Source organism: Pseudophryne corroboree, chromosome 9, assembly GCF_028390025.1.
Source record: "Pseudophryne corroboree isolate aPseCor3 chromosome 9, aPseCor3.hap2, whole genome shotgun sequence".
In the NCBI taxonomy this organism is placed as follows: Eukaryota; Metazoa; Chordata; class Amphibia; order Anura; family Myobatrachidae; genus Pseudophryne; species Pseudophryne corroboree.
In genome coordinates, this window is record NC_086452.1 from 10,658,101 (window position 1) to 10,676,375 (window position 18,275).

General features: G+C 51.2%; 1 protein-coding gene across 1 annotated transcript in view; it reads left to right on the forward strand.

The window, feature by feature from the left end:
• SSX2IP (SSX family member 2 interacting protein) overlaps window positions 1-18,275 on the forward strand; it is an 83,456-nt gene that overhangs the window by 51,932 nt on the left and 13,249 nt on the right. Inside the window, exon 8 of the mRNA XM_063939309.1 lies at window positions 6,037-6,214. Coding sequence (XP_063795379.1) covers window positions 6,037-6,214 — 178 coding nt within the window. The remainder of the gene's footprint in view (window positions 1-6,036; window positions 6,215-18,275) is intronic.

Sequence of the window (18,275 nt, forward strand, 5' to 3'; positions counted from 1 at the left end):
CGTACATGTCCCCGCTGTATGTAACTCCTTGTGTGCACCCGTCCCTTGCAGGAGTGAGGAGATGTACCAGGTTCTGTCATAACTCCTGCTCCAGTCCTCGTACATGTCCCCGCTGTATGTAACACCCTGTGTGCACCTGTCCCTTGCAGGAGTGAGGAGATGATGTACCAGGTTCTGCCATAACTCCTGCTCCAGTCCTCGTACATGTCCCCGCTGTATGTAACTCCCTGTGTGCACCCGTCTCTTGCAGGAGTGAGGAGATGATGTACCAGGTTCTGCCATAACTCCTGCTCCAGTCCTCGTACATGTCCCCGCTGTATGTAACACCCTGTGTGCACCTGTCCCTTGCAGGAGTGAGGAGGAGATGTACAAGGTTCTGCCATAACTCCTGCTCCAGTCCTCGTACATGTCCCCGCTGTATGTAACACCCTGTGTGCACCCGTCTCTTGCAGGAGTGAGGAGATGTACAAGGTTCTGTCATAACTCCTGCTCCAGTCCTCGTACATGTCCCCGCTGTATGTAACACCCTGTGTGCACCCGTCTCTTGCAGGAGTGAGGAGGAGATGTACCAGGTTCTGTCATAACTCCTGCTCCAGTCCTCGTACATGTCCCCGCTGTATGTAACACCCTGTGCGCACCCGTCCCTTACAGGAGTGAGGAGATGTACCAGGTTCTGCCATAACTCCTGCTCCAGTCCTCGTACATGTCCCCGCTGTATGTAACTCCCTGTGTGCACCCGTCCCTTGCAGGAGTGAGGAGGAGATGTACCAGGTTCTGCCATAACTCCTGCTCCAGTCCTCGTACATGTCCCCGCTGTATGTAACTCCCTGTGTGCACCCGTCCCTTGCAGGAGTGAGGAGGTGATGTACCAGGTTCTGCCATAACTCCTGCTCCAGTCCTCGTACATGTCCCCGCTGTATGTAACACCATGTGTGCACCCGTCCCTTGCAGGAGTGAGGAGGAGATATACCAGGTTCTGTCATAACTCCTGCTCCAGTCCTCGTACATGTCCCCGCTGTATGTAACACCATGTGTGTACCCGTCCCTTGCAGGAGTGAGGAGGTGATGTACCAGGTTCTGTCATAACTCCTGCTCCAGTCCTCGTACATGTCCCCGCTGTATGTAACTCCCTGTGTGCACCCGTCCCTTACAGGAGTGAGGAGATGTACCAGGTTCTGCCATAACTCCTGCTCCAGTCCTCGTACATGTCCCCGCTGTATGTAACACCCTGTGTGCACCCGTCCCTTGCAGGAGTGAGGAGATGTACCAGGTTCTGCCATAACTCCTGCTCCAGTCCTCGTACATGTCCCCGCTGTATGTAACTCCCTGTGTGCACCCGTCCCTTGCAGGAGTGAGGAGGAGATGTACCAGGTTCTGCCATAACTCCTGCTCCAGTCCTCGTACATGTCCCCGCTGTATGTAACACCCTGTGTGCACCCGTCCCTTGCAGGAGTGAGGAGATGTACCAGGTTCTGCCATAACTCCTGCTCCAGTCCTCGCACATGTCCCCGCTGTATGTAACTCCCTGTGTGCACCCGTCCCTTGCAGGAGTGAGGAGGAGATGTACCAGGTTCTGCCATAACTCCTGCTCCAGTCCTCGTACATGTCCCCGCTGTATGTAACACCCTGTGTGCACCCGTCCCTTACAGGAGTGAGGAGGAGATGTACCAGGTTCTGTCATAACTCCTGCTCCAGTCCTCGTACATGTCCCTGCTGTATGTAACACCCTGTGTGCACCCGTCCCTTACAGGAGTGAGGAGGAGATGTACCAGGTTCTGTCATAACTCCTGCTCCAGTCCTCGTACATGTCCCTGCTGTATGTAACACCCTGTGTGCACCCGTCTCTTGCAGGAGTGAGGAGGAGATGTACAAGGTTCTGCCATAACTCCTGCTCCAGTCCTCGTACATGTCCCCGCTGTATGTAACACCCTGTGTGCACCCGTCTCTTGCAGGAGTGAGGAGATGTACAAGGTTCTGTCAGAACTCCTGCTCCAGTCCTCGTACATGTCCCCGCTGTATGTAACACCCTGTGTGCACCCGTCTCTTGCAGGAGTGAGGAGATGTACCAGGTTCTGCCATAACTCCTGCTCCAGTCCTCGTACATGTCCCCGCTGTATGTAACACCCTGTGCGCACCCGTCCCTTGCAGGAGTGAGGAGATGTACCAGGTTCTGCCATAACTCCTGCTCCAGTCCTCGTACATGTCCCCGCTGTGTGTAACTCCCTGTGTGCACCCGTCCCTTGCAGGAGTGAGGAGGAGATGTACCAGGTTCTGCCATAACTCCTGCTCCAGTCCTCGTACATGTCCCTGCTGTATGTAACACCCTGTGTGCACCCGTCCCTTGCAGGAGTGAGGAGATGTACCAGGTTCTGCCATAACTCCTGCTCCAGTCCTCGTACATGTCCCCGCTGTATGTAACTCCTTGTGTGCACCCGTCCCTTGCAGGAGTGAGGAGATGTACCAGGTTCTGTCATAACTCCTGCTCCAGTCCTCGTACATGTCCCCGCTGTATGTAACACCCTGTGTGCACCTGTCCCTTGCAGGAGTGAGGAGATGATGTACCAGGTTCTGCCATAACTCCTGCTCCAGTCCTCGTACATGTCCCCGCTGTATGTAACTCCCTGTGTGCACCCGTCTCTTGCAGGAGTGAGGAGATGATGTACCAGGTTCTGCCATAACTCCTGCTCCAGTCCTCGTACATGTCCCCGCTGTATGTAACACCCTGTGTGCACCCGTCCCTTGCAGGAGTGAGGAGATGTACCAGGTTCTGTCATAACTCCTGCTCCAGTCCTCGTACATGTCCCCGCTGTATGTAACACCCTGTGTGCACCCGTCCCTTACAGGAGTGAGGAGATGTACCAGGTTCTGCCATAACTCCTGCTCCAGTCCTCGTACATGTCCCCGCTGTATGTAACACCCTGTGTGCACCTGTCCCTTGCAGGAGTGAGGAGGAGATGTACCAGGTTCTGTCATAACTCCTGCTCCAGTCCTCGTACATGTCCCCGCTGTATGTAACACCCTGTGTGCACCTGTCTCTTGCAGGAGTGAGGAGATGTACCAGGTTCTGTCATAACTCCTGCTCCAGTCCTCGTACATGTCCCCGCTGTATGTAACACCCTGTGTGCACCCGTCTCTTGCAGGAGTGAGGAGATGTACCAGGTTCTGTCATAACTCCTGCTCCAGTCCTCGTACATGTCCCCGCTGTATGTAACACCCTGTGTGCACCCGTCTCTTGCAGGAGTGAGGAGATGTACAAGGTTCTGTCATAACTCCTGCTCCAGTCCTCGTACATGTCCCCGCTGTATGTAACACCCTGTGTGCACCCGTCCCTTACAGGAGTGAGGAGATGTACCAGGTTCTGCCATAACTCCTGCTCCAGTCCTCGTACATGTCCCCGCTGTATGTAACACCCTGTGTGCACCTGTCCCTTGCAGGAGTGAGGAGGAGATGTACCAGGTTCTGTCATAACTCCTGCTCCAGTCCTCGTACATGTCCCCGCTGTATGTAACACCCTGTGTGCACCCGTCTCTTGCAGGAGTGAGGAGATGTACCAGGTTCTGTCATAACTCCTGCTCCAGTCCTCGTACATGTCCCCGCTGTATGTAACTCCCTGTGTGCACCCGTCTCTTGCAGGAGTGAGGAGGAGATGTACCAGGTTCTGTCATAACTCCTGCTCCAGTCCTCGTACATGTCCCCGCTGTATGTAACACCCTGTGTGCACCCGTCTCTTGCAGGAGTGAGGAGGAGATGTACCAGGTTCTGCCATAACTCCTGCTCCAGTCCTCGTACATGTCCCCGCTGTATGTAACACCCTGTGTGCACCCGTCTCTTGCAGGAGTGAGGAGGAGATGTACCAGGTTCTGCCATAACTCCTGCTCCAGTCCTCGTACATGTCCCCGCTGTATGTAACACCCTGTGTGCACCCGTCTCTTGCAGGAGTGAGGAGGAGATGTACAAGGTTCTGTCATAACTCCTGCTCCAGTCCTCGTACATGTCCCCGCTGTATGTAACACCCTGTGTGCACCCGTCTCTTGCAGGAGTGAGGAGATGTACCAGGTTCTGTCATAACTCCTGCTCCAGTCCTCGTACATGTCCCCGCTGTATGTAACACCCTGTGTGCACCCGTCCCTTACAGGAGTGAGGAGGTGATGTACCAGGTTCTGTCATAACTCCTGCTCCAGTCCTCGTACATGTCCCCGCTGTATGTAACACCCTGTGTGCACCCGTCTCTTGCAGGAGTGAGGAGGTGATGTACCAGGTTCTGCCATAACTCCTGCTCCAGTCCTCGTACATGTCCCCGCTGTATGTAACACCCTGTGTGCACCCGTCTCTTGCAGGAGTGAGGAGGAGATATACAAGGTTCTGCCATAACTCCTGCTCCAGTCCTCGTACATGTCCCCGCTGTATGTAACACCCTGTGTGCACCCGTCTCTTGCAGGAGTGAGGAGATGTACCAGGTTCTGCCATAACTCCTGCTCCAGTCCTCGTACATGTCCCCGCTGTATGTAACACCCTGTGTGCACCCGTCCCTTGCAGGAGTGAGGAGGTGATGTACCAGGTTCTGTCATAACTCCTGCTCCAGTCCTCGTACATGTCCCCGCTGTATGTAACACCCTGTGTGCACCCGTCCCTTGCAGGAGTGAGGAGGAGATGTACCAGGTTCTGTCATAACTCCTGCTCCAGTCCTCGTACATGTCCCCGCTGTATGTAACTCCCTGTGTGCACCCGTCTCTTGCAGGAGTGAGGAGATGATGTACCAGGTTCTGCCATAACTCCTGCTCCAGTCCTCGTACATGTCCCCGCTGTATGTAACACCCTGTGTGCACCCGTCCCTTGCAGGAGTGAGGAGGAGATGTACCAGGTTCTGCCATAACTCCTGCTCCAGTCCTCGTACATGTCCCCGCTGTATGTAACTCCCTGTGTGCACCCGTCCCTTACAGGAGTGAGGAGATGTACCAGGTTCTGTCATAACTCCTGCTCCAGTCCTCGTACATGTCCCCGCTGTATGTAACTCCTTGTGTGCACCCGTCTCTTGCAGGAGTGAGGAGGAGATGTACCAGGTTCTGTCATAACTCCTGCTCCAGTCCTCGTACATGTCCCCGCTGTATGTAACTCCTTGTGTGCACCCGTCTCTTGCAGGAGTGAGGAGGAGATGTACAAGGTTCTGCCATAACTCCTGCTCCAGTCCTCGTACATGTCCCCGCTGTATGTAACACCCTGTGTGCACCCGTCCCTTGCAGGAGTGAGGAGATGATGTACCAGGTTCTGCCATAACTCCTGCTCCAGTCCTCGTACATGTCCCCGCTGTATGTAACTCCTTGTGTGCACCCGTCCCTTGCAGGAGTGAGGAGATGTACCAGGTTCTGTCATAACTCCTGCTCCAGTCCTCGTACATGTCCCCGCTGTATGTAACACCCTGTGTGCACCCGTCTCTTGCAGGAGTGAGGAGGAGATGTACCAGGTTCTGCCATAACTCCTGCTCCAGTCCTCGTACATGTCCCCGCTGTATGTAACTCCTTGTGTGCACCCGTCCCTTGCAGGAGTGAGGAGATGTACCAGGTTCTGTCATAACTCCTGCTCCAGTCCTCGTACATGTCCCCGCTGTATGTAACACCCTGTGTGCACCCGTCCCTTGCAGGAGTGAGGAGGAGATGTACCAGGTTCTGCCATAACTCCTGCTCCAGTCCTCGTACATGTCCCCGCTGTATGTAACTCCCTGTGTGCACCCGTCCCTTACAGGAGTGAGGAGATGTACCAGGTTCTGCCATAACTCCTGCTCCAGTCCTCGTACATGTCCCCGCTGTATGTAACTCCTTGTGTGCACCCGTCCCTTGCAGGAGTGAGGAGATGTACCAGGTTCTGTCATAACTCCTGCTCCAGTCCTCGTACATGTCCCCGCTGTATGTAACACCCTGTGTGCACCCGTCTCTTGCAGAAGTGAGGAGGAGATGTACCAGGTTCTGCCATAACTCCTGCTCCAGTCCTCGTACATGTCCCTGCTGTATGTAACACCCTGTGTGCACCCGTCCCTTGCAGGAGTGAGGAGGAGATGTACAAGATTCTGCTGAGTGATTATGAGCAGAGGCAGAAGCAGCTGATGCTAGAGAACGCGGAGCTGAAGAAGGTTCTGCAACAAATGAAGAAAGAGATGATTTTTGTCCTTAGTCGACAGAAGCCAAAGACGAAAGAGAAAGTGGATGACAGCCTGGGACCAGTAAGTGTACGCTGTCTCTCCTATGCCTGCTTTTCTATGGATCATCATAAGGGGTCAGCTGATCATTGTGTGGAGGGGGATGAGGGGGGCTTGGGGCGCGTGAGCGTCAAGGTCTGATTTGTGTTGTACGGAACTGTTCACCGTTGTGTCCCGCTGCAGAGTCTCCTCTGTAAAGGATTTCTTCTCTAGAACGTGTAATTGCTGTGAACCACTTACAGATGTGGCAAAGCCGCCCATAGACTGGCCTACATTCAGTCCTGCGCTCTGATCCACCAGATCTGTTCAGTTGGCCACACATGGGTGATAATTCGTATGTAACCTTCATATTTCCTGTCTGCCATTATTGGGTACCCATTCAGCTGCAGGCCAGGATTTCTGGTTGTTTATGGCCACACAAGCAAGGCTACGTGTGAGAGCTCTGTGCCGCACACACATACACTAGATGCTAATGCCCCAGTACAGTTGTATGCGTAGCCCCTCCCGTGGTCCCATTACGGAAAAATGCCCGGATTTGAATCCCGGGATTAGGGTGCGCATGCGCAGTTTTGCCGGGCAACGATGAGCACTATAGCACAGCGCTGCCTGGCTGTCAGCGAGGTATTTACAGAAGCCATGGACACGCACACAGTGACCGCGCTGGCAGCATTTAAAATGTAGCGCCGGCCGCCAACCAATCAAGGAAGCGACAGCAGTCGCGGCTCCTGATTGGTTGCCGGACTGCCAGTTCTGACTGGCTGGCGGCCGGCGCTACATTTGAAATGCCGCCAGCACGGTCAGTGTGTGTGTCCCCATGGCTTCTGCCCGCCTAAGAAGAGTAAGTCATAATTCTCATACGTCCTAGAGGATGCTGGGGTCACATCAAGAACCATGGGGTATAGACTGGATCCGCAGGAGACATGGGCACTTTAAGACTTTCAAAGGGTGTGAACTGGCTCCTCCCTCTATGCCCCTCCTCCAGACTCCAGTTTAGAATTGTGCCCAGTGAGACTGGATGCACTACAGGGAATTTCTCTGAAAAGACTTATGTTAGGTTTTTTATTTTCTTCGTGGGACTTAGGGGAGAGAAGTCAGAACTCTGCTTCTTGGCTACAGGACACCATTAGCTCCTGAGGGTCTGATCGCTAGGTACGCCTAGATGCTCGTTCCCAGAGCCGTCCGTCACCCCCCTTGCAGAGCCAGAAGTCAGAAGATAGTTGAGTGAAAGAAGCAAAGAAGACTTTAGTGACTGCTTCTGAGGTACCGCACAGCGATCTCACGCTGTGCGCCATGCTCCCACACACAGCGGCACTACAGGGTGGGGGGTGGGGCGGGCGCCCTGGGCAGCATATAGACCTCTATATGAGACTGGCAACAGGGGACATAGTGCCAGGGCACTGTCCTAACCCCCGCCAGTATAAAGATTTGTTTAAAAATAGCAGGACTGAAGCGCGCCATTACGGGGGCAGAGCTTAGCCCTCACAGCGCACACAGCCCAGCGCCATTTTCTCTACCCAGGCTGCAGAGACGCTGGTCCTTCCTCTCACTGCTGAACAAGTATCAGGGTGCAAAACGGTGGGGGGGGGGGCACAGTTATTTTGGTGCAATATAAGTTTATTATAAAAGCACTGCAGGTCTGGGGCATTCTGTGGTGTTTCAGAACCGGGATTGAGCACTGGGTGTGAGCTGGCAATAACCCCCTCTGTGTCTCTCTGACAGGCTTTACTGTGGGTCTGTCCCCTATATGCCCAGTGTGTCTGTGGGTGTTTGGTACACGTGTGTCGGCATGTCTGAGGCTGAGTGCTCTTCCCAGGAAGAGACTGTTAGGGACACAAACGGCTGTGGGAGTGACCCTGTCGGCACCGCCGACACCTGATTGGGTGAATGTGTTGAATGCTAATGTGGCTCGGATAAATCTGAATCTCAGAACCAGGCATGGAAGAAATCTGTGGAGGATGTGTTGTTGCAAGTCTAGACCCCCTCGGGGTCACAAAAACGTTAATTTGCCCAGCTGGCAGACACGGATACAGACACTGACACTGACTCCAGTGTCGACTATAGTGATGCCAGATTAAATTCAAAACTGTCAAAGAGCATTCAGTACATGATTGTGGCGATAAAAGATCATATTACTGTCCCTGATCACTGAGGACCCTACTGCTCCTGATAAAAGGGTCTGTATGTATAAGTGAAAGAAACCTGAGGCAACGTTTCCTCCATCTCATGAACTGAACACTCTTTTTGAAAAGGTTTGGGAGAATCCTGACAAAAAGTTTCAGATTCCCAAAAGGATTCCGGTGGCGTATCCGTTTCCCTCTGGGGATAGGGAAAGGTGGGAGTTATCCCCCATTGTGGACAAAGCTCTATCACGGCTGTCCAAAAAGGTGGCTCTTCCGTCCCCTGACACGGCAGCCCTAAAGGATCCTGCGCATCGTAGGCAGGAAAATACATTGAAATCCATTTATGTCACCACGGGTACGCTGCTCAGACCAGCCATTCCATCTGCGTGGGTGAGTAGTGCTATCGAAAAATGGGCAGATAACTTGTCATCTGAAATAGATACCCTGGATAGGGATAGCATTCTTTTGACACTAGGTTATATCAGGGACGCTGCAGTCTACCTAAAGGAAGCTGCGAGGGATATTGGCCTTTTGGGATCACGGGCCAATGCCATGGCAGTCTCAGCTAGGAGAGCATTGTGGATTCATCAATGGAATGCTGATGCTGACTCTAAGAAAGCTATGGAGTCTCTACCGTATAAAGGTTGTGTGTTGTTTGGTGACGGCCTCGCTGAGTTGGTATCTATGGCTACCGCGGGTAAGTCCATAGTTTTACCTTATGTACCTTATGGTTCCTGCACAACAAAAGAAAGCACACCACTATCAGATGCAGTCCTTTCGACCCAATAAATACAGAAAAGGCTGAAATTCTTCCTTCCTTGTTACTAGAGGAAGGGGAAAGGGTAAAAGATCACCGGCCGTGGCTGGTTCCCAGGAGCAGAAGTCCTCTCTGGCTTCTGCCAAATCCACCGCATGACGCTGGGGCTCCTCAGCGGGAGTCCGCACCGGTGGGGGCACGTCTCAAACTCTTCAGTAAGTTGTGGGCACGTTCGGCCCTAGACCCATGGGTTTTAGAAATAGTGTCCCAGGGGTACAAACTAGAGTTTCAAGACGTTCCCCCTCGCCGATTTTCAAATCGGCCTTACCAGCTTCTCTTCCGGACAGGGAGGTGGTATGCGACGCAATACAAAAATTGTGTCAAAATCAAGTCATTATCGGGGTTCCCCCGTCGCAACAGGGAGAAGGCTTTTATTCGAGCCTGTTCGTGGTTCCGAAGCCAGACGGCTCAGTCAGACCAATCCTGAACCTCAAATCCTTCAATTTCTACCTGAGAAAATTCAAATTCAATATGGAATCTCTCCGGGCAGTGATCTCCAATCTGGAGGAGGGGGATTTTATGGTGTCTGTAGACATAAAGGATGCCTACTTACATGTTCCCATTTATCCTCCACATCAGGCTTACCTGAGGTTTGCAGTTCAGGATTGTCATTACCAATTTCAGACGTTGCCGTTTGGTCTGTCCACGGCTCCGAGGGTTTTCACCAAAGTAATGGCGGAAATTATGGTTCTCCTGCGCAAGCAAGGAGTCACAATTACCCCGTACTTGGACGATCTCCTGATAAAGGCGAGATCCAGGGACCAATTACTGCAGAACATTACGCTCTCCCTGACAATTCTGCAACAACATGGTTGGCTCCTAAACTTGCCAAAATCACAGTTGGTTCCGACGACACGGTTGTCGTTTTTGGGAATGATTCTGGACACGGAATTAGAGTTTTTCTTCCAGTGGAAAAGGCTCTGGAAATTCAGAACCTGGTCAAACAAATTCTGAAACCAGCAAGAGTGTCTATCCATCAGTGCACTCGATTGCTGGGGAAGATGGTGGCCGCCTACGAGGCCATTCAGTTTGGCAGATTCCATGCCAGAGTGTTTCAGTGGGACCTGTTGGACAAGTGGTCCGGATCCCACCTGCACATGCACCGAAGAATAATCCTGTCCTCCAAGACCAGAATCTCACTCCTGTGGTGGCTGCACAGCTCGTACCTCCTAGAGGGGCGCAGGTTCGGGATCCAGGACTGGATCCTAGTAACCACGGATGCGAGTCTCCGAGGCTGGGGAGCAGTCTCACAGGGGGAAAACTTCCAGGGAAGATGGTCAAGCCAGGAAATTTGTCTACACACAAACATTCTGGAATTAAGGGCCATTTACAACAGCCTTCTTCAAGCGGAACATCTTCTTCGCAATCTGCCCGTCTTGGTCCAGTCAGACAATATAATAGCAGTAGCGTACATAAACTGCCAGGGCGGAACAAAGAGCAGAGTGGCAATGGCAGAGGCCACAAAAGTTCTCAGCTGGGCGGAAAGGCATACAAGCGCTCTGTCAGCAGCCTTCATTCCAGGAGTGGACAACTGGGAAGCAGACTTCCTCAGCAGACACGATCTCCATCCAGGAGAGTGGGGTCTTCATCAAGAGGTCTCTGCAGAAGTGACAAGTCTTTGGGGGAATTCCTCAGATAGACATGATGGCGTCTTGCCTCAACAAGAAACTTCAGAGATTAAGGAGAGGTATCAATCCTGGGTACACAGCAAATGTACCTTAGGTGGACTTTGGACTGCAGTGTTTAATTTCTGCCTCTCACATATATGCTTTTATATTAGCAGAATTTAGATCTATCAGCTATCTATTAGTTATATTAACAACGTTATAAGCACTAATATGGATGGACTCTAATCAGTGACATCTGCTTGATTAACATCGTGACTTACCTGCATGTGGACTGGCTTATAAATTTCATGCTGCTTGCTGAATTAACACCTTGCACTTCACATGTGGGTTCATTAGCTAATGAAGATCGGCTTATATAAGCTTGCTATGTGCTATTAATTTAAAGTTTGCCTGTATACTATATATCCCGATGTGTCTTTTTTAATGAAAGTCATATAGGGATTGTAACATCTATACAGTGCACTTTATTTATGTGCAAAATATAGTTTCTCTGACGTCCTAGTGGATGCTGGGAACTCCGTAAGGACCATGGGGATTAGCGGGCTCCGAAGGAGGCTGGGCACTCTAGAAAGATTTATGACTACCTGGTGTGCACTGGCTCCTCCCACTATGACCCTCCTCCAAGCCTCAGTTAGATTTCGTGCCCGGCCGAGGTTGGATGCACACTAGGGGCTCTCCTGAGCCTTTAGAGAGAAAGTATAGAAATTAGGTTTTTTATGTTCAGTGAGACCTGCTGGCAACAGGCTCACTGCAGCAAGGGACTAAGGGGAGAAGAAGCGAACCTGCCTGCTTGCAGCCAGCTTGGGCTTCTTAGGCTACTGGACACCATTAGCTCCAGAGGGATCGACCGCAGGCCCAGTCCTTGGTGTTCGGTCCCGGAGCCGCGCCGCCGTCCCCCTTACAGAGCCAGAAGCAAGAAGAGGTCCGGAAAATCGGCGGCAGAAGACATCAGTCTTCACCAAGGTAGCGCACAGCACTGCAGCTGTGCGCCATTGCTCCTCACACACACTTCACACTCCGGTCACTGAGGGTGCAGGGCGCTGGGGGGGGCGCCCTGAGAAGCAATAATAACACCTTGGCTGGCAAAAATACCACAATATATAGCCCCAGAGGCTATATATGTGGAAAATACCCCTGCCAGAATATAGGAAAAAGCGGGAGAATAGTCCGCGGAAAAGGGGCGGAGCTATCTCCCTCAGCACACTGGCGCCATTTCTCCCTCACAGCTCCGCTGGAAGGAAGCTCCCTGGCTCTCCCCTGCAGTCTACACTACAGAAAAGGGTAAAAAAGAGGGGGGGCACTAAATTTAAGGCACAGTATACAGTTATATAGAAAAAGCAGCTATAGGGGACATAACTCAGTTAGTCCCTGCATTATATAGCGCTCTGGTGTGTGCTGGCATACTCTCACTCTGTCCCCCCAAAGGGCTTTTGTGGGTCCTGTCCTCTGTTAGAGCATTCCCTGTGTGTGTGCGGTGTGTCGGTACGGCTGTGTCGACATGTTTGATGAGGATAATGATGTGGAGACGGAGCAGATGCCTTTAGGAGGGATGTCACCCCCTGCGGGGCAGACACCTGAGTGGATGAGCTTATGGAAAGAAATGAGTGCACGTATAGACTCTTTACATAAGAAATTTGACGACATGCCAAATGTGGGACAGCCGACTTCTCAGCTCGTGCCTGTCCAGGCGTCTCAAAGGTCATCAGGGGCTCTGAAACGCCCGCTACCTCAGACCGCAGACGCAGATGTCGACACTGATACTGACACCAGTATCGACGACGATGAGTCTAACCTGATGCCCACTAAGGCCATTCACTGCATGATTGAGGCAATGAAAGAGGTGTTACACATTTCTGATATAAATACAGGTACCACTAAAAAGGGTATTATGTTTGGGGAGAAAAAACTACCCGTAGTTTTTCCCCCATCAGATGAATTAAATGAAGTGTGTGAAGAAGCGTGGGCTTTCCCTGATAAAAAATTGGTAATTCCTAAGAAGGTACTAATGGCGTTCCCTTTCCCGCCAGAGGATAGGTCACGTTGGGAAACACCCCCTAGGGTGGATAAAGCGCTCACACGTTTGTCTAAAAAGGTGGCACTACCGTCTCCGGATACGGCCGCCCTCAAGGAACCTGCTGATAGAAAGCAGGAGGCGATCCTGAAGTCTGTATACACACACTCAGGCATTATACTTAGGCCAGCTATTGCGTCAGCTTGGATGTGCAGTGCTGCCGCTGCGTGGTCAGATACACTGTCAGAAAATATTGACACACTAGACAGAGACACGATCCTGTTAACCATAGACCATATAAAAGACTCAGTCTTATATATGAGAGATGCACAGAGGGAAATCTGCCAGCTGGCATCAAAAGTAAGTGCATTGTCCATTTCTGCTAGGAGAGGCTTATGGACTCGCCAGTGGACAGGAGATGCAGATTCTAAAAGGCACATGGAAGTTTTGCCTTATAAGGGTGAGGAATTATTTGGGGATGGTCTCTCGGACCTAGTTTCCACAGCAACGTCTGGGAAGTCAGCATTTTTACCCCATGTCCCCTCACAGCCTAAGAAGGCGCCGTTTTATCAGGTTCAGTCCTTTCGGACCCAGAAAAACAAGCGTGGAAAAGGCGGGTCTTTTCTGTCCAGAGGCAGAGGTAGGGGAAAAAGGCTGCAACAAACAGCAGGTTCCCAGGAGCAAAAGTCCTCCCCCGCTTCTTCTTCCAAGTCCGCCGCATGACGGTGGGGCTCCACAGGCGGAGCCAGGTACGGTGGGGGGCCGCCTCAAGAATTTCAGCGATCAGTGGGCTCACTCACAGGTGGATCCCTGGATCCTTCAAATAGTATCTCAAGGGTACAAACTGGAATTCGAGGCGTCTCCACCCCACCGGTTCCTAAAATCTGCCTTGCTGATTGCTCCCTCAGACAGGGAGGCGGTGCTAGCGGCAATTCACAAGCTGTATTCCCAGCAGGTGATAATCAAGGTACCCCTACTTCAACAAGGCCGGGGTTACTATTCCACACTATTTGTGGTGCCGAAACCGGACGGTTCGGTGAGACCCATTCTAAATTTGAAATCCTTGAACACATTCATAAAAAAATTCAAGTTCAAGATGGAATCGCTCAGGGCGGTTATTGCAAGCCTGGACGAGGGGGATTACATGGTATCCCTGGACATCAAGGATGCTTACTTGCATGTCCCCATTTACCATCCTCGCCAGGAGTACCTCAGATTTGTGGTACAGGATTGCCATTACCAATTCCAGACGCTGCCGTTTGGACTGTCCACGGCACCGAGGGTATTTACCAAGGTTATGGCGGAAATGATGATACTCCTTCGAAAAAAGGGAGTTTTAATTATCCCGTACTTGGACGATCTCCTAATAAAGGCGAGGTCCAAGGAACAGTTGTTGGTGGGAGTAGCACTATCTCAGGAAGTGCTGCACCAGCACGGCTGGATTCTGAATATCCCAAAGTCACAGCTGGTTCCGACGACACGTCTACTGTTCCTGGGTATGATTCTGGATACAGTCCAGAAAAAAGTGTTTCTCCCGGAGGAGAAAGCCAGGGAGTTGTCATCTCTAGTCAGAGACCTCCTGAAACCAAAACAGGTATCGGTGCATCACTGCACGCGGGTCCTGGGAAAGATGGTAGCTTCTTACGAAGCAATTCCCTTCGGCAGGTTCCATGACAGAATTTTTCAGTGGGACCTGTTGGACAAATGGTCCGGATCGCATCTTCAGATGCATCGCTTAATAACCCTGTCTCCAAGAACCAGGGTGTCTCTACTGTGGTGGCTGCAGAGTGCCCATCTTCTAGAGGGCCGCAGGTTCGGCATACAGGACTGGGTCCTGGTGACCACGGATGCCAGCCTTCGAGGCTGGGGGGCAGTCACACAGGGAAGAAATTTCCAAGGACTTTGGTCAAGTCAGGAGACTTCCCTTCACATAAATATTCTGGAACTAAGGGCCATTTACAATGCCCTAAGTCAAGCAAAATCCCTGCTCCTACACCAGCCGGTGCTGATCCAGTCAGACAACATCACGGCAGTCGCCCATGTAAATCGACAGGGCGGCACAAGAAGCAGGATGGCAATGGCAGAAGCCACAAGAATTCTCCGATGGGCGGAGAATCATGTACTAGCACTGTCAGCAGTGTTCATTCCGGGAGTGGACAACTGGGAAGCAGACTTCCTCAGCAGACACGACCTCCACCCGGGAGAGTGGGGACTTCATCCAGAAGTCTTCCAGATGCTGGTAAACCGTTGGGAAAAACCACAGGTGGACATGATGGCGTCCCGCCTCAACAAAAAGTTAAAAAGATATTGCGCCAGGTCAAGGGACCCTCAGGCGATAGCTGTGGACGCTCTAGTGACACCGTGGGTGTACCAGTCGGTTTATGTGTTCCCTCCTCTGCCTCTCATACCAAAGGTATTGAGAATAATAAGAAAGCGAGGAGTAAACACAATTCTCGTGGTTCCGGATTGGCCAAGACGAGCGTGGTACCCGGAACTTCAAGAGATGATCTCAGAGGACCCATGGCCTCTGCCACTCAGACAGGACCTGCTGCAGCAGGGGCCCTGTCTGTTCCAAGACTTACCGCGGCTGCGTTTGACGGCATGGCGGTTGAACGCCGGATCCTGAAGGAAAAGGGCATTCCGGAGGAAGTCATTCCTACGCTAATTAAAGCCAGGAAAGATGTAACTGCAAAGCATTATCACCGCATATGGCGAAAATATGTTGCTTGGTGCGAGGCCGGAAAGGCCCCAACAGAGGAATTTCAACTAGGTCGATTTCTGCATTTCCTGCAAGCAGGAGTGAATATGGGCCTAAAACTAGGCTCCATTAAAGTACAGATCTCGGCTCTGTCGATTTTCTTTCAAAAAGAACTAGCTTCAGTACCTGAAGTTCAGACATTTGTGAAAGGAGTGCTGCATATTCAGCCCCCGTTTGTGCCTCCTGTGGCACCTTGGGATCTCAACGTGGTGTTGAGTTTCTTAAAATCACATTGGTTTGAGCCACTAAAAACCGTGGATCTGAAATATCTCACGTGGAAAGTGGTCATGTTATTGGCCTTGGCTTCGGCCAGGCGAGTGTCAGAATTGGCGGCTTTATCATGTAAAAGCCCTTATCTGATTTTCCATATGGATAGGGCAGAATTGAGGACTCGTCCCCAGTTTCTCCCTAAAGTGGTGTCAGCGTTTCACCTGAACCAGCCTATTGTGCCTGCGGCTACTAGGGATTTGGAGGACTCCAAGTTGCTAGACGTTGTCAGGGCCCTGAAAATATATGTTTCCAGGATGGCTGGAGTCAGAAAATCTGACTCGCTGTTTATCCTATATGCACCCAACAAGCTGGGTGCTCCTGCTTCTAAGCAGACTATTGCTCGCTGGATTTGTAGTACAATTCAGCTTGCTCATTCTGTGGCAGGCCTGCCACAGCCAAAATCTGTAAATGCCCATTCCACGAGGAAGGTGGGCTCATCTTGGGCGGCTGCCCGAGGGGTCTCGGCTTTACAACTTTGCCGAGCTGCTACTTGGTAAGGGGCAAACACGTTTGCAAAATTTTACAAATTTGATACCCTGGCTGAGGAGGACCTGGAGTTCTCTCATTCAGTGCTGCAGAGTCACCCGCACTCTCCCGCCCGTTTGGGAGCTTTGGTATAATCCCCATGGTCCTTACGGAGTTCCCAGCATCCACTAGGACGTCAGAGAAAATAAGAATTTACTCACCGGTAATTCTTTTTCTCGTAGTCCGTAGTGGATGCTGGGCGCCCATCCCAAGTGCGGATTGTCTGCAATACTTGTAAATAGTTATTGTTAACTAAAGGGTTATTGTTGAGCCATCTGTTGAGAGGCTCTGTTGTTTTCATGCTGTAAAACTGGATATAGTATCACGAGTTGTACGGTGTGATGGGTGTGGCTGGTATGAGTCTTACCCGGGATTCAAAATCCTTCCTTATTATGTCAGCTCGTCCGGGCACGGTGTCCTAACTGAGGCTTGGAGGAGGGTCATAGTGGGAGGAGCCAGTGCACACCAGGTAGTCATAAATCTTTCTAGAGTGCCCAGCCTCCTTCGGAGCCCGCTAATCCCCATGGTCCTTACGGAGTTCCCAGCATCCACTACGGACTACGAGAAAAAGAATTACCGGTGAGTAAATTCTTATTATTTGCATGTGATAAAACACATTTTTAACATTATCCTGTATGTTTTAGTATTTTAGCACTGGCCGGTGCTTTATTGTGATAAATATATATATAATATGAAGTAAAAATTGTTTTGATACAAAGTGAGAAGCGCTGTCTTATTGTTTGGTTAAAACTTCAGAGATATTGTTCCAGGTCGAGGGAACCCTCAAGCTATAGCAGTGGAGGCCTTAGTGACACCATGGGTGTTTCAGTCGGTGTATGTGTACCCTCCGCTTCCACTCATTCCAAAAGTGTTAAAGATCATAAGAAGAACAAAGGTTCAAGCGATCCTCATTGTTCCAGACCTTCAGGAATTACTCATAGGAGATCCCTGGCCTCTTCCTCTAAGAGAGGATCTGTTACAACAGGGGCCGTGCGTGTACCAAGACTTACCGCGGCTACGTTTGACGGCTTGGCGGTTGAACGCCGGATCCTAGCCCGAAAGGGTATTCCCAGTGAAGTCATTCCCACACTTCTTCAGGCCAGGAAAGGAGTAACGTCTGTACATTACCACCGTATTTGGAGAAAATACGTGTCTTGGTGTGAATCCAAGAAGGCTCCTACAGAAGAATTTCAGTTAGGACGTTTTCTCCATTTTCTACAAGCAGGTGTGGATGCGGGCCTAAAGTTGGGCTCAATTTAAGTACAAATTTCAGCCTTATCGGTTTTCTTTCAAAAACAATTGGCCTCCCTTCCAGAAGTTCAGACCTTCGTGAAAGGCGTGCTGCACATCCAGCCTCTCTTTGTGCCCCCAGTGGCTCCATGGGATCTTAACGTGGTGTTGCAGTTCCTTCAATCTCATTGGTTTGAGCCTTTACAGGAGGTGGAGTTGAAATTCGTCACTTGGAAAGTGGTCATGCTGTTGGCCTTGGCATCCGCAAGGTGGGTATCTGAATTAGCGGCTTTGTCTCACAAGAGCCCTTATTTGATCTTCCATGAAGATAGAGCAGCGTTGAGGACTCGTCAGCAATTTCTCCCGAATGTGGTTTTGTCGTTCCACATGAACCAACCTATTGTGGTGCCAGTGGCTACTGACGCCTTGCTGGAATCGAAGTTTCTCGATGTGGTCAGAGCTTTGAAAATTTATGTTGCCAGAACGGCTCAGATTAGGAAAACGGAGGCTCTGTTTGTCCTGTATGCTTCCAACAAGATCGGGGCTCCTGCTTCCAAGCAGACTATTGCGCACTGGATCTGTAATACGATTCAGCATGCTTATTCTACGGCTGGTTTGCAGATACCGAAATCGGTGAAGGCCCATTCTACCAGAAAGGTGGTCTCGTCCTGGGCGGCTGCCCGGGGGTTCTCTGCATTACAACTTTGCCGAGCAGCTACTTGGCTG